This window comes from Fundulus heteroclitus, chromosome 13 (assembly GCF_011125445.2).
Source record: "Fundulus heteroclitus isolate FHET01 chromosome 13, MU-UCD_Fhet_4.1, whole genome shotgun sequence".
Taxonomy (NCBI): domain Eukaryota; kingdom Metazoa; phylum Chordata; class Actinopteri; order Cyprinodontiformes; family Fundulidae; genus Fundulus; species Fundulus heteroclitus.
Window position 1 is genome coordinate 32,128,495 of NC_046373.1, and position 23,509 is coordinate 32,152,003.

The window sequence follows — 23,509 nt, forward strand, 5'->3', positions numbered from 1 at the left end:
TATGTTTTCACTATACTCGGCTTCAACGGCCCTTTAACTTTAAGGAAGTAAAACTGTTTGCCGAACGAGGACGGTGAAAATTTCAGCTCATTACGTCGGTGTCAACAGCCTTAAATTGATCTTTATTGTGCCGCAATATTATTTTCTTATCCTCTCTCCTAGTACATATTACAAGTAAAACTGTGTGACAGCATAAATTACGTAAATAATTACAAACAAAACACACAAACATTATTATTTTTTTATTACCAACAGGAAATCTACAGAGGACGTGATGAGTGTGTTGTTGAACCGCAATGTTCAAATACATTTTTAAAATTTGAAGGAAATATTCCAGAACCATATGGCTTATGATTAGATTTGCACTTCTCTTGAGCTAATGCCCCAAACTTAATTGAAAAATAAGCAACCCATCCACCTATTATCAGGCCACACACCTGTTTCAATATTGCACTGTTCTCTCTGACAATGTTATTGTACTGACTAGGAAAATTAAACATGAAAAAAGGTCACATTTAATTACAGAGGTTATGCATCTTGTAGTTGGATGATGACTTCAAATGAAGGTTCTTGTTCATCCAAGGCCTGTCTGAATAGCTGAGAGTGCTGCCACGAGTTGTCTCCATCTCCGCCGCTGAGTTCTGCTGCCACAATCAGCTCTGAAGATCCAGCGTGACTGGGGAACGGCTGTTGCTGCCCATCTGAGGGTTCAAAAACAGGGGATACAGGTCAGACAAAATCAGATAACAAAATCTCTTTATTCTCCGTCAAGTACAGCCCATAGATATACCGCCAGAAAACTCAGTCGTCGTCTGCCCCGACTGCAAGCTCCAAGAGACGTTCCCAGAATGGAAGGTCTGGCTACGGGCCATGACGGAGACAGAATGGATCTTAAACCCAGCTGGAGCGAGGTCAAACTTCCAGCTGATTCTTCCAACAGGAAAGCCTTCTGTTCGTGCGATGTAAGCCTAAAGAGAGAAAATCAGTCATCCACCATCACAGCAACACCGTGTACTGTTTATTGCTGAGAACTTAGGTTTACTAGAGGGGAGAGAACTTGTAAGAATTACTGTTGGTGAAAGTTTACCAGCAGTTCTGTCCAGAATCCCTGTTGGCTTCTCAACAGAGGGCTGCAGCAACTTCCAACATTTCAAGGGAGGATTCTGACTTCAGGAGGCATTCTTGCTTCCTTTCAGTCTGAGAACTCAAAAACTCTGACTTTTGAGTAGAATTGCAACCTCCCATTATTTAGCTGATTTCTTGTTGAAAAGGTTTCTAGCAATTATTGGCAGTAGAGACTGCCAATAATTGCTAGAAACCTTTTAATCAAAAGTCATCTTTCTTTGGCGTTAAAAGGTTTTCAAAAGATCTTTATCCGAAGTCTTGGATAAACAAAATTAGAGAGCTTTACACAACTTTACCATTAATAGTATAATCAAATTATTTCATTTTAAGAGTCTGAATTTGTGACAGACTTAATAGACTGAAGGAATACAATAAAAAGGTACAAGCAATCATTTAAAATCCCTCTGCCAAAAGTTTGAGTGTTTACTGAAAAGCAAGCAGAATGTTTTTAGTTGTTGTTTTTTCCTGCTAATCCAGGAATAAGAAACACACCATCTTCCAATCAGTCTCCACTTTTCTGAAGACGGAGTCCTTTTTCCACACACATTGATCCCAGCTCTGGATTATTTCCGAGGAGTTGGACACCCGGCAGTATTGGTCCGTGGAGGCACTGTAGCGCACGTGTAGCAGCCTGGTCTTCTTTTCTTCCTCAGTCGGGGTAAATACAAAAGCTTCAGCCTGAAACCACCACATGCATAGACAAAAACACACCCTCAGTCGGATTTCTACAGCCAGCTTGCCAGCCACAAAGCTCTGCTAAAACAAACTATTGGGAAATGATAGAATATAGTATAGGTGGCTTTGTGATCCCAAAAATGTCTTCTCAGTGTGTTGTATGAAATACAGATTTGATGATATATTTATTCTACTAATAAGAGTAGGCTGTGTGTGAAATATGACACTTTTCTACCAGAATAACAGTCTTGGCTAAAATGAGGCCTTCCACCAATGTCATGTTTGAAGTGAAGCGTTGTCATCCAAATGGCTGTTTTCTGTTATAGAGCAACAGAAAGACTACAAGCTGCTAACTGGTGGATGACTACTGCATAGTTAATTGATGAACTAGTAATCTACCGCCGTAGCAAAGAGATCTGAGGCTGACAGAAATGTGGTTTCTCACAAACTTCACTTCTTCAGAGTTGTTGTTAGACGTTTCTATGGTACACAGAAGTTCAGCTTTTATTGGGTATTGCAACGAGTATCAAAGCAGCAGCTTCCATTTTCCCCGATTCTCACAATTCACCCTAGCAATCTGAATATTAGTTTCTGGAGCAAACCCTGACTAACACTGGCTCATTGTTCCTTTTTCTGTGTTTAGAGTTAAACACACACACACATTTAGGTGTGTGTGTTTAACTGTGTGAGGTTTCCTTTTTCGTCCACTTGCTTTTTAAAGGCATACTATGCAACATTTTTCAGTTAATTAATGTGTTCCATACCGTTTTGGATGATTAAATGAGTCATTTCAGGTCAAACAAAGATTTTCTCGGCCGCCCTGGTGGTCTGTGGGGGAAATACCGTACTTGCAATTGCAGGAGCCACAGGCTCAGAAGTCTCATGCAAGACCGCAAGAGTCGGTCTTGCTTTACGGCGAGAACTCCATGTGTTTTTGCCCTGCCATTCACTATAGGGTAGGTCACGCGTGACGTCAGCGCTACATCCGGGTCCCGCGGGTAGGCAAAAGCAGAACTGTTCCCGTCTACTATCATTACAAAATGGGTGATTTAGAGCGTACTTTTAGTTCGTTTATTTTTGGAATCTAAACAATGCCTACGACTTGTTGTGCTCCCGGTTGTACAGAGAGGCATTCCAAATCGTTCCCTGCTGCTTTGTGACAAAGTGCTCCATCATGCTGGCAGAGGCAATGGCATCCTTTATTCATGGCAGTGCTTTGAGGCAAAGTTGTGTGCGCTCCCTCTAATGGGCGAGAGACAAACCCAACAACAGGGCTAAAGCGGTGCTCATCAGGTTTTGTGATTGTGGTCCAACTTATTTTTAATAACTTTTCAGTTGATGCATTTTTACCTAATCACTCGTAGTAATTGATTACTTAATACAAATCATGGAAAAGTGCAACTTGCAACTGGAAAAGTTTAGGTTTGATTCTAGCTTCCTCCTCTAACGTGTCGATGTGCCCCTGAGCAAGAAACCTTCAAACTGAGTCAACTACCAATCTGTGAATTGCTGTTTGAATGGATGAAAGTAAACAACTTTCATCCATTGACTAGCAATAAGCAATAAATACATTGAGACTGTTTAGAAAACTGACACGATAAAAACTGAAGCAGCAAAGTTTTCTGCTTGTCTTTAAGCTCTTGTCCCCGAGTTCATTTAACCTCTCAACGTCGTGTCTAAATGCATGTATCAAGTCTGGAGGACTCAAAGAGACCACCTGTTTAAATAAAGATTTAATAATAATAACAACATGAAGCCATGTGTAATGTTCTCTACCTGTGTGGATGCTTTTGCATCAGCCCCTCTGGTTTCTCCGCGTGCTATCCTCCAGGCCAAAGAACCGGAGTTGCGGCCCCCAAGTTCTCCGGGTTTGGGTTTCTTCGGAGAAATGAACTCCACCAGCTCAACGAGCAACCTCTCTGTCAGCTCTCGCTTCCTGTCTGGACTCAGGGATTGTTGTCTCTTCATTGTGGGAGACCAAATACAAGGTTTTAGATTTTTAGCAACACTTAAAAGAAAGCAGGTTAAAAAGAGTCAGAACTCACAGCAGCATTGAGCCCATTTATAGTGTGTAGCAGCCAAGCCTCCTTGACCCTGGTTCTCCTTGACAAAACCTCTGGATGTTTGCAGGAATACCTCCATGTTACATCAACCACCTGTACAAAAAAACATACGCTTATTTTATATGTGAGCGGGCTCTTTGTTTTATCCATTCTAATCTCAAAATACTAATTATAAATATATCAATAAACTGAATAGGACTTAAACTCAACCTTAGAACTGATTCTGAACATCAATCATCAAACATTGCCTTGAAATCAGACGAGTGTTTGTGACACAGAAAGGTTCTCCTTACGATGATAACGAAAAATGAAACAGGACCTTAAACAGCTCAGTCCAAGCGCTTGAACCGTCGGTGAAACATTTTAACAGGACTCTGCTCTTTACAAAACCCTGAACAACCCTGTAATTACTGGCTGTCATTTCCAGTCTTGTAGTGAGCCAATCCCATAATATACATCATTTTGTTTCCACATTAGGATTCCCTCAAGCAGAAGTACGACCTGAGGAGGAACCAGAACAATCATTTTTCTACTGTAGTGTAACACTAAACAGAGCCATACAATGGACCAGGGCTAAGATAGAGGTATACTGGAAAACAGCTGTGGACCTTTTCACATCAGGGCTAAGAAAAAATGTGTTCTATTTTCTTACTAAAACCTTTCTTATTCTATTTCTTGAAGGTAATTTGGAACTGGCCAAGCTTTCCTGAAAGTATCGCCTACCCCTCGTCAGACGTTGGGGTTCCATGGGCAACGGATTTGGGAGAGGAAACCCATCTTGAGGCATCTCCAGGCTAAAAGGGAAACATGATGCCTCCTACGAGTTCTGTGTCTGCCTCGCAGTCTCCTCTTCCCTGATCAGATGCACCTCAACTCAATAGATTCTGAGCTTTCTGCAATAGTCAGACGTCCACAAAAGGAAACACATTTTCCCCTATGAGTTTTCCCCCCTCATTAATAACAGTTTGTTAACTTTAGAGCCGACAACAGGAGCTGGGATGACAAAATGTCTTGCATGTCAGCCTGATCAGTGCACATCCTTGAAGGTAATGCCAGAGGTAGGAGCTGCCACCTGGTCCTTGGAGAAAGCCAGAACGTAGGCCAGTTTCTTTCCCCAGCCGACCTCGTATAGCAGCGGCTTATCGCAGACGTTCTCACACGAGTCGCAGTGCAGCCAGCGACGCTGAGACACAGAGTAAACCTCTGTCCACACGTGATCTGCAACAAGACAAACACTGCTTTAATATGCACTTCTTCACTCGTAGCATGGAGGATAGAGCTTTGATAGCGGACCAAGTTGCTACTTTAAGAACCTATGGAGGATGCTTTCCGGTGAGCATTCAAACTGAAACTAAAGGTCAGAGTTTTCTGGTAGAAATGCAGTAAAACTACTAAGAAACATGATTACCATGACACTCTGCATAATGATACTAAATAAGACGTGGATGAAATGTAAGCTCTACTGGACCCTGAACATACCTGTACTGTCCCAGATGTACCTGGCCTCAAGGCCCAGAGCCCGGCAGCACAAAGTGAAACAGTTGGCCCACTCTCCGCAGCGCCCCCTTCTGGTTTCTAAAAGCTTTTCAGGGTGGTTATACCTAATGTTGACGATGACAAAAAAAAATGACACAAGCATTTCTAAAATACACAAGCATTGACACAAGCATTTATAAAATAATGTCATCATTTTCAGGTGAGAAAAACTGACAAATGAAACCATGTTTATCTGTTTTTGTTGGTTTGTGAAATTACAAATGTTCTCTGTAGTTTGATCTAGAGCCTTAAAATACAGCTACACTTAAAAAAACATGCTAGTAGTAGTGTGTGCATCTGTGACAGGACGGCAGTTCATTTCTATAACTGCATATTGGGTCCAAATTGTTCTCCAACCAAATTCTAGTTTGAACGTTTGTCCCAACATCAGAACGTACAGAAAATATCTCCAGCCACCCACCCACCTCGGGAATCTGGTGGAGAGCTGGCAGCTCTGACAGTAGTGGTTCTCCACTCGCTGAGCTCCCCAGCGGAGTTCCTCAGCCGTGGGACTGAGGGCCTGGCGGTGTGTGGTGGGACCTCCACACTGGCTGCAGGGCAAACAGTCCACCCAGGAGAAGAAGTCCTGTTTGAACCACCTGAGCAGCTGCAGCACCAAGCACTCCTCCATTCCAACTTTACACTCTACACACAGGACGATACAATGAGTTTGCTCTGATTTGAGAGGTGAGCAGGATCGGGTAACAGCACAGGTGTAACACAGGGAGGGGACCTCACCTGGGTCAGCCTCTTTCAGCTCCTTGAGCTGGTGTTCAGCAGCCGAGGACAGCTGCTGGTGAGGGATAATACTTCTGGCTTTCAGCTGCAGCTCAAGGTTTTCATACTGCATCACATGTTGAAAGTTGGACTGAAGAGTCACAAAGAAACTCATGCTGCTCTCCTGGGTGACAAAAAAAAAACATCAGAATTTTAAAAAGGAAGAACTGTCAAAAGTGCCTTTTTAATTTTATTTTACAATTTTTCAGAGTAGTATCATTAGATAATAGACTAATGATACTATTGTCCTCTGATGCTGACAGAGTATGTTAAGTATTGGTCAATCTCCAAGGGAATGCACCATCCACAGATCTTCCGTTGAACAGAATAGAATAATTCATTTGTCCATCAGTGAGTAAATTTAAGAATTTATAAAACTTAGTTTTAAGCTTTGCCTCATGAGCCACACATCCTGCCGTTTCTGAATAAAACAAACGGGGAGCCCAGGGTTTGGTCAGCTCATATGTGACAAAGGTGTTACAATATACCTGGGACTGTTTCACTACCTGGATGGAGCTTTTATGTGGAACGTAACGATTTAAAGGTTCAATATCATGCTTTTTTAAGCCTTCCGAAGTCAACTACAGGCATATCTATGATGAAATATTGGCTTTGCCACCACAGAGTATTCATTTGTTATGAAATATTAGTGGTTTTCTGGTGCTATATTTCCAACTCAAAAGAAAGATGCTTGGCCTCACTGCAATGTCGCCTCTCGACATGTGGAGTCACCCTAGAGCCAGTGCAGCATGGTATAAAAAAGCAGCTGCTGTCACTGTGCAGATTAGGTGCTAAAAGAGCCACTTTGTCTAAACTTTGAGCAGAAATGATGGAACTTTGCCTCGCATCGCCGCTCCTGGGCGTGTTGTTTACTGAGTGGTAGGGTAAATGAAGGCACTTCCTGGAGGGGACGTGTAATCATCGCCCTACGCAGAAATGCGATGGCTTTGGTTCCTGGATTTTTGGAAGATGTTGCTCTAAGAAGAGCAGTGTTCTGGGGTAGAACTGGGCTTAAGCCTACCACCCTGGATCAGAACCTAATCTACACATGGGCTGTATGTTGGCAGGACTCATGATGGCTCTCACGTTGCCTTGTCCAGGAAACTGATTTTCCACACATCCCAAGCAATCACCAGGAGGATCGATCAGAGAGAACAGGTTGGCTCCAGTCTTCTGCTGTGCATCCATGGATTTCCTGCAGAACTTCTGTCTGTACTTGATGCTTCCTCAGTGCCACTGGCTCTAAACCAGACAACATCGCTGGTCTCACCACCATCTTGTACACCTTTCTTTTCATTCTTGCTGAGACTCTTATCGCAGAACACACCTGACACTTTTCTCCACTCATTACAACCTGCTTGGACATGTTTCATCGCTTCTTTTCCACATTCACCATTGATCTGAACTCTTGACCCTAAGTACCTAAAATCCTCCACCTTCTTTTTCTCTGCTCCCTGTAAACGCAAAGCTGCACTTGGATCGCTCTCATTCACGCACGTATTCTGTTGCTATAGCTAACCTTCATTCCTCTCCTTTCCAAACATCCATCTCTCTAGATTTTCTTCTGCTTGTTCCTTGCTCTCATCGCAGATCACAATGTTATCTGCAGACATAGTCCTTGGAGGTTCCTGTCTAACCTCATCTGTCAACCTGTTTGCCACCAAAGCAAAGAAGAAGGAGCTCAGAGTCGATCTTTGATGCAGTCCCACTTCCACCTTGAGCTCCTCTGACACATCTACAGCACACCTCACCACTATCTTACACCTCTCATACATGTCCTGCACCACTAACATACTTCTCTACTACTACAGACTTCCTCATGCAATATCACAGCTCCTCCCTCATCACCATAGCACGTGCTTTCTCTAGATCTACAAAAACACAATCCAGCTCCCTCTGACCCTCTCTGTACTGCTCCATCAACATCGTCAATGCAAATCCTGCATCTGTGGGACTTGTTCTTGGCATGAACCCACACTGCTGCGCACAGATGCTCATTTCTGACCTCAGTGTAGCTTCCACTACTCTTTCCCAGAACTTCATAGTATTAAACTTTATTCCTCTGAAGCTGCCACATTTCGGCACAGCTGACTTGTTTTTGAAAATTGGTACCAACTCACATCTCCATTTCTCAGGCATCTTGTCACTCTCCAATACCTTGTTTTACAGATAAGTCAAAATCTCTACTGCTGTCACTCATAGACCTTCCATACATCCACAGGTCTATCATCATCTGAACTGTCTGCCTTTCCACTCTTCATCCTTTTTATTGCCTTCCTTATTCTATCAGCCTTTGCTCCTTCCTCGTCCACAAAGGTTCTTTCTTCTTTTCTTTGTCCTCTCTCATTTTCATCATTCATCAACTCTTCAAAGTGCTTCTTCCATCTTCATATCACACTTGTTGCACCTGTCAGTATATTTCCATCTGGATCCTTAATCCCCCTAACCTGATTAACATCTTCCCCATCGCTGTCTCTCTGCCTTGCCAACTTTTAGAAATCATTTTATTCCTCCTCTCCAACCTATCATACAAGTCGCTGTATGCTCTTTGTTTGGCCATGGCTTCATTTTATGCTCTCTCTGTACTCCCGGTGACTCTCTTTAGTCCTCATAGTGTCCGACTTTAATCTCTTTCTCTGAACACACTGCTGTATTTCCTCATTCCACCAAGTCTCCTTGTTAACTTTCCTTACAGAAGACATACCAAGTATTCTCTTAGCCATTACCCAGATAGCATTAGCGGTAGTTGTCCGGTCATCTGGAACCATCTCCTGGCCCAAATTCTCAACTTCTCTCTGAAACCTACCCAACTATGTTTTTTTCAGCTTTCCCTACTTTGTCGTCTTCATCTTCCTCACCATCAATCATTCTACACAACACAGTCTGGTACGGTCTGGCAACACTGTCACCAACCATTACCTTGCAGTCACTGAGTTCCTTCAGGTTCCATCATGTACAGAAGATGTAATCCACCTGTGTGTTCCTACCTCTTCTGGACGGGTTGGAGGATCAAAAGACTAACACACAAAGCCTTGTGTAGCCGTATAAAAAACGTACACCAGTGTGAGACTGTCCTGATTACTCCTGGAAATGTAAAACAGTGATGCTGTACTGCTGCTTCTTCTCTCCCCCAGCAATCAGCTTGGAGGTTTCAGTTTACTTACTGGCTCTGACTGCCTCCTGCTGTTCTTATTGGGTCAGCAATCGCCGCTTTGCAGAAGAGGATGGTTACCTCTGCAAGGATGAAGCGGTGCGGTTTAACAGGCAGGCTGAACTCCTTGGTTATGTCAGTGTTCTTTATGTCAAAAACCTAGTTCAGAGTTTTGTTTTTCACCCACTGACCTGCTCCCTGTTAAGACTGTATCCATACTCTGCTTCTGTACTAAACTGACAGAGTAGACTGTGCCAAACAGGTCTGACTCGTTGCATACTGAGCTCACCTTGTCTGCTGCTTCTGATTGGACCGCTGTTCCCGCCCATGTAGACTGTAATGCTCTGCCTTCTTTTAACAAACCTTTATCACCAGCTTAAAGTCAAGTAAACCAGGATTCTGTCAGCGCACTTTCACCCCTAGTTATTCTGGGTTTGTTGCTGACTTTTGCTGAGATTGTCGTTTTTACTTGTTCTATTAACACTCAGAGTGTTAAACCCGGAGTTTGAGCACTCCGATTCTTTTTATGGACGCCAAGCCAGACACTATATCTTCCATGTTATTAAGCACACAGAGTCTTATTTATTTATTTTAGCTTTAGCCAGATTCACAATTGTAGATAATGTTTATATCACATCATATTAAATGTTTTACTTTTTATAATAATAAGAAATAATAATAGGACCTGTCTTTGTCTCTTTTTTTGCCATACTGAAATAGACATTTTATACCTATATTAAGTTAAATGTGCAAGTCTGTGTCTACATTCCATGTTATGATATACAAGTCCCAAAGGTGATCATGTAGAATAACAATGCTTTGTATTTTCTGAGTTTCCACTGTCATTTAGATTTTATTTAATCAGTAAATGAGATTGTTTGCTATAAAATGTTTTAAGAAGCCACCCGCCGGCATCTAAGGAGCACCAGTTGACCTGTTCTACCACAACATGTTACTGTATCTGTATCAGGTGGCTGTGGCACCAATATAAACCCACTGACAGTGGGGTGTTAACAGTATGATTGAATGCAATCAACAATAATGTTAGTAAATAATTAAAACCATCCCATGATTGGACTTGAGTCAATACTTAGGATTGGATCAGATAAGTGTTTTCCCTGCCATTATATCATAGTCACAAAAACACAGATTTCTGACTGTATAATGATCCGTTAGGAATCCTGAATCACAATGCTCTACAGAGGCATCACTGGTGGCCTTGCAGGATTCTCAACAATACCCCATCCAAAAGTTGGTTGTGCATCATTAGTGCAACAAGCAAAAGGCATTCAAGTTTGACAGTGGGACCCAAAGAAAAAGATAGCAGAGAATAAACCCTATTATATACTGAAGGAAAGATAAACAGTCAGTCCCCCTAAAAAACTAAAATCTTTGTGAGCATATGTACCAGAGATGATGGCTGTTGGGTAGATGGTGCTGGTGATGGACAGGAAGCAGCAGCGGTCTGTGGTGCAGACGTTGAGGCCGCAGCAGGCTGAGAGGCAGGTTGGACAGGACGCTCCCCACTCATCCTCAGATCCCGCTCTGCAGCAATCGACTCCCTGATGAGCTTTAGCTGCTCCACTGATGCAGACGGGGGGAAGACCAAGTGGGTCTCAGCCTAAAAAATGCAGATGTTTGATTACAGTTACATAAATCATCCAGCAACAAAAAAGGACCACTGAAACAAATGCTACACAACAGGAGTACAGGAGTTTAAAGTATTACGGCACACAGCTGTCTTCTCCTTTACCTCCTCAAATCCCATCTCAAAGAGACATTCCACAGCTCCTTTGACAGGCAGCAGCTTGGTGGAGAAAGTGGGATTGCCAATACGGATGGACTTGTACTTTTCCTCATTTGGATTCCTATTGGCAGGGACAGAAAAAAAAAATAAGACAGGGTCATTTGAAGTTGTTTTCTATTCGGTAAACATCTCTTGATCATATAAGATATTCCTAATTAAAAGCCAGTTATTACAAATGTCTTTAATAGAGGCTGGGGCGATGTTTAAGTAGCAGGAATTTTTAGCAGGAAGAATGGTCACCTAGCAGTGAGTTATGGCAGAAATGTGCTGAATGCTAAAAACATTTGTGTGTGAGAGGTGTAACTTGCCAAGAGACATTTAACTAAGATTAGTGGGTTTGTATGACTGTATCTGAGGAAACCTGAACGATCATTGCACCGTGGTATATACAACGATTTAAAACAGGGAGTCTCCACACAGTAGCTCGTGAACTACACACGGCTCTCAACCACTTTTCAAGTAGCTCTCTGAAATGTTTATGAATTTTACAAAGACAGGATTAGTCAATTCAGAGTTACCTCCTGGCGAGGCAGTTTTCGTTATAATGCAAAGCTGAGCTGTGCTCCTGGCCAGCTAGACTGACCACTGGTCACCATCACTGTATAGATAAACGTTGACAACAGACAAAGCTTATTTTCTTTACCATAAAATATATTAAAGTAGATCTCGGGGCCAAAAAGATTGGAGACTCGTGGTTTAATGAAATAATTAAAACCCCAAATATAAATGCCTCGATACTTCTTAATGTTAACATGTGAGTAGTTTTTTTTTATTGAGAATATCTGCCACTTTTTAACTAACTGCATTATCCAAAACAATAATACTGTATTCTTCCTTAAAACAGGCCAATTAACCCGGTTGTGATTGACCAGAAGGGACACTGTTCCACCCTTTGTGTTTCCCGAAGGTATAAGACTTATTGTATTGTATAGTATAGTACACCAGTGGAAAAAGACCATCTAATTCTCATTTAACAATAATGTTTAACTGCTCCCTACTGATGACGATAAGCGTCATTGCCAGGCAATTCACGCTGATGGAAAGCCTCCATCACTGCCTGGATGTTACATAGAAAAGCAGATCAGCTGCACCAAATAAACACGGCATATCGGAAGGTTAGAGATCCGCTTGTTTTGCTTGTTTCCTCCTCAAGTCGATGAAAGGAAGTAAACTAGTTAGTGTGTATTTTTCAGCCCCGTACAGTAACAATCCCGCTGCAGCCTGACACACTGGTTTACAGCACCTGACTGGTTTACGGCACCTTATAATATTGTCCGCGTATGTAAGCAGCAACTTGGCCGCGTCCAGGAACACCTGGTTGGAGTTCTCACACAGTGCTGTGACCGCTGGAGACAGGGTCATCTTGTTTTTAGCTGTCTGGGAGAAGACGGAGCGCCAACAACTGCTGCTACTTTCGAAGGAGCGCTGGAGAGCTTCCGCCTGGGGTCCTAGCGGAGAGGTGTGTCCCAAAAACTGCCTGACTAAATATAGGAACCTGTCCTGCTCCCATTGCACCGATATAGTGTTTAGACGTTTATAGCTGCATTTGATCTGGTGTACATTTTATTTCTCAATATTACGTTGACAAGGCGCTTTGTTTGTTTGTTTATTTATTAATTTTGCTATCGACAAGCGCAAATGGCGTTCAGCAATAACACCTAAAAATGCTAAAAACAATCCCCTACTAGCCTTTAGGCTAGCTGCTTCAGTCATTCCCTCCAGGGCAGCAGGTTTAGTTGGTGGAAACATTAAAATGTCCGCCTTCTCTCTGTCCTGCAGGAGGAAACTCCGGCTGAGTGTAGATTACAGCAGAACTGTGCTACAGAAAGCCGCCTCTTGTTCAAACCAACCTTCCCAGCGTGGACAGCGGTCTCAGAGGAGGAGGGTTGTTATTACTGGAATAGGACTGGTGTGTCCCCTGGCCACTGGCACCGCTCTGGCATGGGATCGCCTCGTCGGGGGCCACAGTGGCATTGTCGCCCTGGACTCTGAGGAGTACAGGACTGTCCCCTGTAAGGTGGCCGCCGTGGTCCCCAGGGGGGCCGACGAGGGCCAGTTTAAGGAGGAAACATTTGTAACACGCGGGGAGCTGAACAGCATGTCCCCGGCCACCGTGATGGCCCTCGGAGCCGCCCAGCTGGCTCTTGAGGACTCGGGGTGGTGCCCCCAAAGCCCGGAGGAGCATCTCAGCACGGGGGTGGCTGTAGGCATGGGGATGGTGTCGCTGGATGAGATCGCCCGCACCTCCGCTGCTTTCAGGGAGAGGGGCTACAGCAGAGTGAGCCCCTTCTTCGTGCCGCGCATCCTGGTGAACATGGCTGCGGGCCACATCAGCATCAAACACCGCCTGAAGGGTCCCAACCACGCCGTGTCCACGGCCTGCACCACTGGAGCGCACGCCATCGGGGACGCAGCCAGGTTCATCGCGCACGGGGACGCAGTTGCTATGGTTACAGGTGGAACAGAGTCCTGCATAGGACCCCTGGCCATTGCCGGCTTCGCCAGGGCCCGCGCCCTCGCCACCAAATGGAATGACAACCCCCCGCTGGCCTCCAGACCTTTCCATCCGGACAGAGACGGGTTTGTGATGGGAGAGGGTGCGGCCGTGTTGCTGGTGGAGGAGCTGGGGCATGCAGTGGGAAGAGGAGCCAGGATCTATGCGGAGGTGCTGGGCTATGGGCTTTCAGGGGATGCTGGCCACATCACTGCACCCACTGCAGACGGAGATGGAGCCTTCAGGTGACTTATTAGACAGGTTTTTTCTTCTATTTCGTTGCTTAACATTGAAACAAAGTGCATAAATACACCTTTTCCAAAGACTTGAATCTGTTTTGATAGGATTTCTATACCTACGCACAGTAAAGCATAATTCTGAGGTGGGAGGAAAATTATATGATTATATGATTTTCAAATAAAACCATTAATCATGCATTTTACGGATGATCCTAATGAAAAGAACCCCGTTACAGTGCTAGTTCAGGTGTGCGTGTGTCCAATAGTGTGCCTTTTGCATCCAAAAAGTTCCATTTTGATTGAGATGCTAGCTGCATTTCTGGTTTTAATCAACCAGCTCCAACTATGACACTGATTTAGGAAGTCATACTGCAGTCAGTAGAGCACGAATTATGTGATTGTACAACTACCTTTTTCTTTAATCATCGTATTTCTCTTTCTCCTATAAAATGACTTAGATCGATGTAATGTTTTGAGGTATTGGACATTGCCTCCTTTCCCTGCAGAATTAACTGGCCATTTAATTAGGACTGTTATGAATAACTTCCTTGTTATGATTTAAACCACTACATTTGCCCTTTTTTTTCTGTCTTAAGCCACTTGCAGTTTAATACTAAAGCACTTTTTTTTCTTTTCTTTTCTTTTTTAAACCCAAATCCCAAATTTTTGAGATCTAGCCCCTATATTCTATATGAAAAGTCCCTTGCTCTTATGACCCTATGCTGACCTGCAGGCTTTAAGCAGTGGCTTAGATCTTATACTTTAGGCAAGCTATACTTAATTTATAATGCGTACAATATTTGTTTTATGTTTTCATGTTGTTAATATATTAACAGCAGCCCAGTTAAAGCACCCCTGATTCCACATAATAGAAAGGTAGCAGCTCAGCAGCCTCCTGGCAGTCACCAACAAGGTAAACTAACATGATGGTTAATGAAATAGCAGCAGACTGCCATGGAAATAAGAATGAGGGAGATAATTTATGGGATGTAGAAGTAAGTGTAGAACAACTCACTTGTCATCTCATATTTAACTGTATTTCCCTGGAACGCTGTTACAGATATGGCAGAAAAAAAGTACACCCTCCTTTAATTTGAGTGTTCAAATCCAGGGCCCATATTCACGAAGAATCCTAAGACTAAAAGTAGCTCTTAGTGATATCAGTTTAGGAAAAATCTTAGAATTTCTGGAATTCTAAGATTTTCCTTAAAAATGTACCTCGGTAAGATCCTTTGAGAGAGTTCCTAAAGGGACGAAAACGTTAGCGAGGAGCCTGAAGCACTGCTCCTCTGTCCAGTTCAGTTTTCTCCTCCTTTTTTCTCTATTTGATGTCGGTCGTTTTGCCAAATCCAACCGCTTTACACAAGCCGGCAACCCCAGTAAATGCTGACAGGTGAGTGTGCATTAATGTCAAATAGACGATTTACTAAAATGACCAGTATGGCGAGTAGACATAACAAGCAAATCAAAATGATGATGATGCAAAAAAAGTTGCGTTAAAACATTTTGATGCCGTGTGACAACAAAAGTCTCATCATCCTGACACACAGTTCTTCATCCAGTCTAATTGGTTTCTTTTTCTCCATTGATCACAACCAATCACAGCTGTAAGAAGACAGCGTCACACCTAGCAGCGGCGTCAGCCACACCTCCTCACTAAGATAAACATTTCTGTCATTTCCTCACTCAGAGTCGCTCTCAGCAGCATCTCAATCACTCTGAAGCTGAATCTCCTTGGCAGGAACATCCAAGCTGAGACAGGGGCTCTCTGAGAGGACTCTGAGGATCTGTGTGAATTCAGGCACACGTTCCTAAATGACTAAAATCTAACCTCAACTGTACAAACATTCACAACACTTTCCTTGCCACGGTTATTTATCCCAGATGAAGCCCAAATAGAAAAGCTGTGTGGGGGAAAACTAAGTATCCCCTTAATTCTTTAAGCGCAAAAGTACCCAGCCATGTGGTGTTTATCAAAAGCAAAGTGTGACCACATCCATGATGTTAGCAGTTGTGGCAGTTTGCTGGTCTGAAACGTGTGGGTTCGTGATAACAGAATGCCAAGTTGGTGAGACACCAGGAATGAGATTGAAGAAGCAAGAGTTTCTGCCCATCAACTGCACTCCTAACCTTTGTTAAGAGAAAATCTATTCTAAAGTTAAGGCCATTAGAGGCAGTTGCCAGTCTTCCCAGTAGTGGTAAATCCCATCAAATTCATCTCGATCTCAGACTGTGGCACACGCAGAAAAACAGCAAATATCCAAGAAAAGGAGCGGGGGGGACAATTAGGTGTTGTAGAGACCTAATCAAATTCCAGACCTGAGCCTGATGAAAATGATGTGGCACAGAGGAGAGCTGTACCAAGCCGCTTGCCCATAAACCTTAATGAAGTGAATCAATGCTGTAAAAAAATAGTGGGCAACATTCCCCCGCGGTGATGGGAGACACTAATAAAGGTGTTTCTACAATCTGCTCATTCATTAGAGTTTTTACACTCAGAGCTGTTCCATTGGGCTTTATTTCTACTGAATATGTGTATGTACACTCTGAGATGGATTTAAATCATTTCACTACGCGGTGATGAGCGGATCATTGCAAATATGAATAAAGTCCTCTAGATTGTACTTTAGGTTGTATGATAGGTTGTACTTTTTTATCACTGTTGGTAATGAAAGGCACAAACATGGCAGTGTTGGGTCACAGAGGATATGTTGGAAAGAATTCCAGTATATTTAATGTTATAATTGACTTAACTTGCCAATGCCCAGAGATACATAGAAGATGGTTGGAGAAATCTGCAAGTGCTCATTCTGCAGTTTCTTTCCAAAGAGTTTATTTGTCTGTCTTTGCAATTACTCGGGTGACGCACTTTGTTCTTAAAGCGATACTGGTGCAGGCAAAGGTTGGAGCCTTACATCTGAAAGTAAGAGCAGGCCATCTGGAATCAAGTAGACAAAAGATTTCAGGTGGCAAATGAAAGAGAATTAAGACCAGACTGTGATGCGCTTTGACCTGTCACACTGCCTCTGTGATGTTTCAACAGGTGCATGTCTGCAGCCCTCAGAGATGCTGCGGTCTCTCCGGCAGACGTCACATATGTCAACGCTCATGCCACCTCCACGCCTTTGGGTGATGCTGCGGAAAATGCAGCCATTAAGAGGCTCTTCCGGCACAGCGCAGACGACCTGGCTGTTTCTTCCACCAAGGGAGCCACGGGACATCTGCTTGGGGCTGCTGGGGCTCTGGAGGCGGCGTTTACTGCTCTGGCCTGCTACCATGGGGTGCTGCCCCCAACCCTCAACCTTGACCGCACCGAGCCTGAGTTCGACCTAAACTATGTTCCCTGCACGGCTCAACCATGGAGGACTCTGGGACGACGGGTCGCGCTCACAAACTCCTTCGGATTTGGCGGCACCAACGCATCATTATGTCTCAGCAGTTTCTCACACTAGACTGACCCAGTTGTTGACTTTTGACTCAAGTGTAATAAAACCAAGTTCCACGTCTGTTGAGTTCTAAAATAACCCAATATTCTTCAGCAGAGTTAATACTTCATGGAGTTGTTTTTAAAAAGGCCAACAAGCTCTCTTGTGATTGAGAGGATTTGGTACAGCGTGACTCTAAAGTTGTTCCCCCTGAACATTTTAGTGTGGTTGAGCTGTGACGACTGCAGAACCCTAGTTGTTTCCTTTTTAATGTTTATGTTGTAGGGTTCCATTAACTGTGGCTGCAAAACAATCTTAAGTCAACAGTCCTCCAACACTGTCCATTGCTGTTATAATGTTATACTTTGGTTTTCTGCTACTATGACACTGGGAAATATGACTGACTTTACATTCTGTGTCAGAGTCGTTATTACAGATTTGTTTCTCTTCCAGAAAGATGCTTCCAAACAAGGCATACCTTGTTAATATAATATATTAACATATTATATAGTCTTATATTAACATATTACATTATAATATGTTAAATGGTAAATAGATTGTACTTATGTATAGCGCTTTATCAAGTCCGACGACCCCAAAGTGCTTTACACTCATTCACCTGTTAATATAAGACAAGTTAAAGTCAAGAGTCCAGTTTATTCATAAAGCACATTTAAGAAAACAAATGTATAAAAGGTGTGTGCTTTCTTTAGAGACCACTAGTGGTAAACAAATAAATAAATAGAGCCATTAAAATGAATATGTTAATTCACACTGAGCCAAAGGCCGCTAGGAAAAATGTGTTTTTAAAAGACTTAAAAACAGGAAGCAACGATGGCCGTTTAATATTTAAATGCAATGTGTTTCAAAGTTTGGGAGTCACAACAGATACGGTTTTCAACTAGTTTTTGGGAAAAATAAAAGCAGCTGGTAGGCTTATCTAATGGCCTTTGAAGGAATACTGAACCAAAGTAGAGAAGTACAGAGGAGCAAGACCACTCAGGCAGTTTTACAAGCCAACATTATGATTGGAAAAAGCCTTCTGTGATTCACAGGGAGCCGACAGAGAGAGGACAGAATCGATAAGACTTATGTTGACTTGGACTAGTTCAAAGATGGACAGCAGCATTTTCAGCAAGCTGCCGACATGAAAGGGTTGCCTGTCTGACTCCACAAGTCAGTCAGTGCCAAACGGCGTTAGAGACAAGTAGAGATAAAAGCATGAATTCTTTTCTCCAGGTCAAGCCTCCACAAAACTGATTCAGTTTTGCTATTTGCCTTAACGAAAAGACTTCTCTGCAAAACAGAACTGATCTGTTTATTAAATTTCATAGATAACCAGAGTAAATACAAAAGGCAGTGTTAAATGACGATTTCATTTATTAAAGGAATAAAGCTATCCAAACAAACCTGCTCCTTTGTGACAGAGAAATGACCCTGAAACCTAATAACTGCTTCTTCTACCATTGGCAGCAACGACTGCATCCAAGTGTTTGTGATAACTTGCAATGACTTTTTTGTGTCACTTTGTAGAATTGTTTTGGTGCAGACACCAAACAGCATGAATGGCCTGTTCAAGTCATTTCATTTCAGTTTATTTATGAAGTAAAAATTCACAACAATTATGGCCTCAAGGCCCTTTAAAAGTGGACAGAGAAAAGAAGTCAGTCTCGTCATACAGACAGTTTCAAAGTCAATTCATTCCAAATGCTGCTAGTTATCAATCAATGCTGTTAAGTTCTGTTTAATTTGTTAAAAGAAATCTTTTATCAAAGAAATCCAGCAGATTGCATAGTCGTTGCCTTGCAGCATTCCTGGATGAGCACGGAGCCACAGTGGACAGTCGCTGGCATTGTGACGTTGACTTTGCAGCAATCAGTCAGTCACTCAAACTTTACACACTTATGTGATCAAAGTGCTGTACAGGTCCATAAAATAAACATAAAGTATGGAATAAAATACATCTGCAGTAAAACTAATAGAATAAGAGCAGTTAAAACAATAAACGTTTGGTAAATAAAACTAGAAATAAAACCAGTCTGGTTCTTTTACTCAATTTCATTCAAGGTATTGGCCATGTTTATGCTGAGTTTAGGAGCCACAGCAGAGAAAGCTCTGTCTCCTCAGCTCACAAGACGAGCCTGAGCAACATGAAACAGCAGCAGGCTACTGACCTCACAGTTCAGCTGAGAACATGCTTGTGTAAATGTTCCAGTGAGTAAGGAGGTGCCTGATCGTTTAGACATTTAAAAACCTAAAGTAAACTCTTAAAAGCAATCCTAAAACGTACAGGCAGCCAGCCAGGGGGACAATATGGGAGTAATATGCTCACATTATCTGTTACCTGTCAGCAGCCGAGCAGCTGCATTTTAAAGCAGCTGCAGATGATGATGAAGAAAACTGTCCATCAAGCTATATAAAGAGTTGCAGAAGTCCAGTCTAGAAGTGATAAATGTGTTAGTCACTATGAGGTAGGATTTGATTTTAGAGATCAGCTTCAGATGGAAGAAGCTAGACTGGACACTGACATGTTTAAAGTTTACAGCGATATAAAAAAAAATCCCCTAAGATTCCTGACAACAGTACAAACAGAATGTAAAGGATAATAACTGATAACAAGTCAGGCCCCCCACCTAAAAAAACAAAAAAAACCTCACTTCAGTCAGATTTCATTTCATCGTTCACAATGAAGTTGTTTTTAATGTTTGTACAGCATTGGAGATGATAAAATGCAATATACAAAATATATGTATTTTTTAAGAACTTTATGTATTTTTTGTTATAGGCTTGATGTGATAAACTTATGCATATTGTAATAGAGATATAATGCATCACCCAAAAACGCGATGAGTATATTGTTAAAGCAATGAAGTGTTCATGTTATAACATGGTATAGCTCTTTTATGCTTTTACTTCAGTGGCAGTGCCATGCTTCCACACTTTTCAATGACATTCTCCTTCAAAATGATGTAAGCAATGAAATACTGGGCTATGTCTCTCCCTGGCACCACCAGATGGCATCAGCTTACAGTGAATCTCACACGTTCTTTTTTGTCTACCTTTAACAGAGATCAGGGGTAAATTCCACATCAGGCATAGAGAACAACTACACTGGAACCAATGAAGGTTTGGTTTCATTACAAACCTTTTAAATCTGTGTTTTTATCTATCGTAAAAATACTTTCACAAGCAACTGTAGCTCACTACAACCTTCTGAATAACAAAACATTGACAATTATTGCACTGATAATCTTATAAGGTAAATATAACAATGCTAATGCTGAGCTTTTGCAGTCTTCAAAAACATCTGAAGGTTTAATCTTTTATTATCTGTAGGCATTAAGAAAGGTTTCCAAAAGTTAACAATCCTCTGAGAGCATCCATTGAACAAGACTAAATGGACACTTAGCTGCAATCAAATATTCCCAAATAGACCTTCTGTTTTACTTATAACGGACTGAATAGGCTTAAATTATAGCCCACGGAGAAAGTGTTGTACAGTTATCAGGTGAAGTGCCTTTGTGACAGAGTTGCAATCTTCAAAATGGCGAGATGATTAGTTCTACTGAGTTAAAATTGCCTTCAGTAGAAGATGTCAATGTCAATTTGATTTAAAAACAGCTTGTAACTGCACCAAAGTGCTGTACAGTTTTCATAAAACCATCAATGAATTAAGCACATTTAAATACAACACACAACTTGTAGGAGTAGTTTATTGTTTGATCGTAGTTTTCCGGAAATGGAGCGGTCCTGAAGAAGATCTTGTAGGTAAGCAGGAGCTAAGCCATTTAATACTTTAAAAAACAGCTGCAGCGTTTTGAATCATTTGGACAAGGATTGGTCCATGTGTTTATATGATGAGTTGCAGTAATCTAAGCGTGTGGTAATGAAGGCATGGATCATTTTCTCAAAGTCTTTAGTGGAGAAGCTAGATCTCACCCTTGCTAGAAGGCGCAGATGAAAGAAACTTGATTTCACAGAACTCACTTGCTTCTCTAGCTTCAAACAACTATCAAAAATGACACCAAAATTTCCAACAGTAGGGAACCAAGAAATTCATTAGGTTTGTTAATAAGGTTCTTTTGTCCAAACATTGGAATTTGAGTTTTATTTAGATTCAAGTCAAGAACATTTTAGTCCATCTATGAGATTGAACTCACACTTCTAAAGGTTATCCAAAGGGCTGCTGAATAAAATGTCCAGGTCCTCCTAGCAACACACTTTAAATTGAGGAGACTGATGGGAGGATGACCAAGAGGAAGGGAATAGAACAATAACAACACAAAGGCAGTGGACAGATCCATTATAGGGTTATATGTTCAATGCCAGTGGCAATGATGTACGGCAGCCTGGCTTCTGTCAGTCTGCCCCAGGGCAGCTGTGCCTGCTAACATAGCTCACCACTGTCAGGGTGTGAATGACTGACTGTAGTGAGAAGCGCTTTGGGAGTCGTCAGACTAGTTAAAAGCGCTATGCAAGTACAAGCCATTTACCATTTATCATTTATCTATAGGCAACTATATGCTAGCGTAGTTTGCATCTTCTCACAGTTCAAAATATGCTTGTTTCAGTGTTGCCAAGTTTGCTTATGATATGGTACTTTGGGCCTGTAAATTTCTGGAGTTGCAGGTTGCGTTTATTTGGGCATGGTTTTTCTTTCAGACAGAACCCTTTTCTCTTGTTATTGCACTGCACAACAAGTGCTATTAAGTGACCTGCTCACACTGCTGCAGTTACAGACAGCACTAGCCAGTAACCTGATGGTTCACCATGCCCATCAGAACAGCATACCTCTGTTAATGCTCATGTGCTCCAATGAAAGCTGCATAATTGTACTTGCCCATAAACTGGTAGCCAGCATACCTCTCTGACTACCAGTGGTTATGTGTATTATGTTGCATATTGATTAAAGATTACTTAATTGCACACCTTGTAAGAAATGTACACTGAAGATTTCAATGATTTTTTTATGCAAGTGGAGCTGTAAATTCTCTTAATCTCCTAGTTAAATTGCTCACTCCTGTGTTGAATGGAGTTATTAGTGTTTAGCAACTTCACCCAAACTGATCGAGATTCTGCCTGTCAAAATCTGTCGACAGCACTCCTTTCATAAACAGTATTTTCTAACAAGCACCATTACCACGTCGCTTCACAAATGTATGCTGTTTCAATAAAATAGTTTACGCTGACAGACAGAGAAAAAATTCCACAACCGGTTTGCTATTCTGACAGGGTATGTCACACCGACAGTACACCCGCTAAAATATCTGTCTGCAGCAAGGCTAGCTGCACATCGTCACAGCTTCTGTGAAACCAAGTCCAGGCTTAATTCAGCTAGGATATTTGAAAATCATGGCTTAATCCTCTATAGTGGTTTTGTGAAACAGCCCCTGGGTATCAGCCTCCTGGTTGTTTTCAGGGTTGAAGACCCCTGAATTAGACCATGATATTTACTTATGCACTGTCTGACCACTTCTTGTTTTAAAGTATTTATTTCAATTCTTGTGCAGTGCAATGACACTGCATAAGTAACATTAACAGTGAAATAATAAAAGTCATACATTGGCACCACAATTTGGGTGAAGTGTCTTACACAAGGACACAACGACTGAGGCGATCAGATCGGGGACTGAACGGGCAACCCGCCAGTTGCAGGACAAACTCCCTAGTTCCTGCGCCGCTGTCCTTACGAGCTATATGTTTTACACTGCCGCAGGGTAAAACATATCTCTGTTCATTAGGCTAAATATAAAGACAAAAAAAGGGTTGCTAAAAAACACATTCAGCTTCAGAAACAGGTTAAAAAGTTTTAGCTGTGCAGAAGATTTTGGTTACTCGATGAACAGAGGAGTAAAGCCAATGCCGTGTGCAGGTCCTGGTTCAGCCTTCCTCAACTACTGAGTCCAGTACGCTGCTTAGTCAGTGCTTTTTTTTTAAAAACCTCTCATTCTCACATCTGCCTCAGTCTTAAAGAGTGCTGCTGCAACATGTGAGCAGGACGCAGCCACACCAACCATGCAGGCACAATGCGAAGAATCCACCTTGCCACTTGCATCATGAAGAACCCAGGGCTTTAGTAGAACCTCCCTCAGCAGCTGATAGTGCAGAATCTTGAAATAAGTAGATTTGCAGTTAGCACAGACAAAAGAGGACAACAGTCATAGAACAACAATTTGTTCACCAAAGTAGTACCAGAGTAATATTTATGTTGTTTATA

General features: G+C 42.2%; 2 protein-coding genes across 5 annotated transcripts; one reads left to right on the forward strand and one right to left on the reverse strand.

The window, feature by feature from the left end:
• Nucleotides 1-227: 227 nt before the first annotated feature.
• ngly1 (N-glycanase 1) lies at nt 228-13,101 on the reverse strand. 4 transcript variants are annotated; one of them, XM_021324798.2, is made up of 12 exons: nt 12,985-13,101; nt 11,081-11,195; nt 10,736-10,948; nt 6,138-6,300; nt 5,825-6,044; nt 5,343-5,464; nt 4,936-5,081; nt 3,846-3,956; nt 3,577-3,762; nt 1,618-1,803; nt 791-968; nt 228-701 (listed from the first exon to the last, which is right to left on the reverse strand). In XM_021324798.2, the coding sequence occupies exons 2-12, from the start codon at nt 11,093-11,095 to the stop codon at nt 529-531; spliced, it is 1,713 nt and encodes a 570-aa protein (XP_021180473.2). In that variant the 5' UTR covers nt 11,096-11,195; nt 12,985-13,101; the 3' UTR covers nt 228-528. The 4 variants fall into 4 exon arrangements, with proteins under 4 accessions (XP_021180473.2, XP_036001492.1, XP_012734590.2 ...); XM_036145599.1 differs by lacking the exon at nt 12,985-13,101 and adding an exon at nt 12,378-12,587; XM_012879136.3 differs by lacking the exon at nt 12,985-13,101 and adding an exon at nt 12,396-12,586.
• oxsm (3-oxoacyl-ACP synthase, mitochondrial) lies at nt 12,580-17,706 on the forward strand. Its single transcript, XM_036145601.1, has 2 exons — nt 12,580-13,873; nt 16,911-17,706. Exons 1-2 carry the CDS (start codon nt 12,888-12,890, stop codon nt 17,317-17,319), a joined length of 1,395 nt encoding a protein of 464 aa, XP_036001494.1. The 5' UTR covers nt 12,580-12,887; the 3' UTR covers nt 17,320-17,706.
• The last annotated feature ends 5,803 nt before the right edge of the window (nt 17,707-23,509 follow it).

Coding starts and splice junctions, on each gene's coding strand:
- ngly1 (XM_036145599.1), bottom strand. CDS start 12,496: ATGACCCTGTCTCCAGCGGTCACAGCACTGTGTGAGAACTCCAACCAG. Junction 6,045..6,137: donor GCTGAAAGAGGCTGACCCAG/GTGAGGTCCCCT, acceptor TCCTGTGTGTAG/AGTGTAAAGTTGGAATGGAG. Junction 5,465..5,824: donor CTCTCCACCAGATTCCCGAG/GTGGGTGGGTGG, acceptor CGTCAACATTAG/GTATAACCACCCTGAAAAGC.
- oxsm (XM_036145601.1), top strand. CDS start 12,888: ATGTCCGCCTTCTCTCTGTCCTGCAGGAGGAAACTCCGGCTGAGTGTA. Junction 13,874..16,910: donor GACGGAGATGGAGCCTTCAG/GTGACTTATTAG, acceptor ATGTTTCAACAG/GTGCATGTCTGCAGCCCTCA.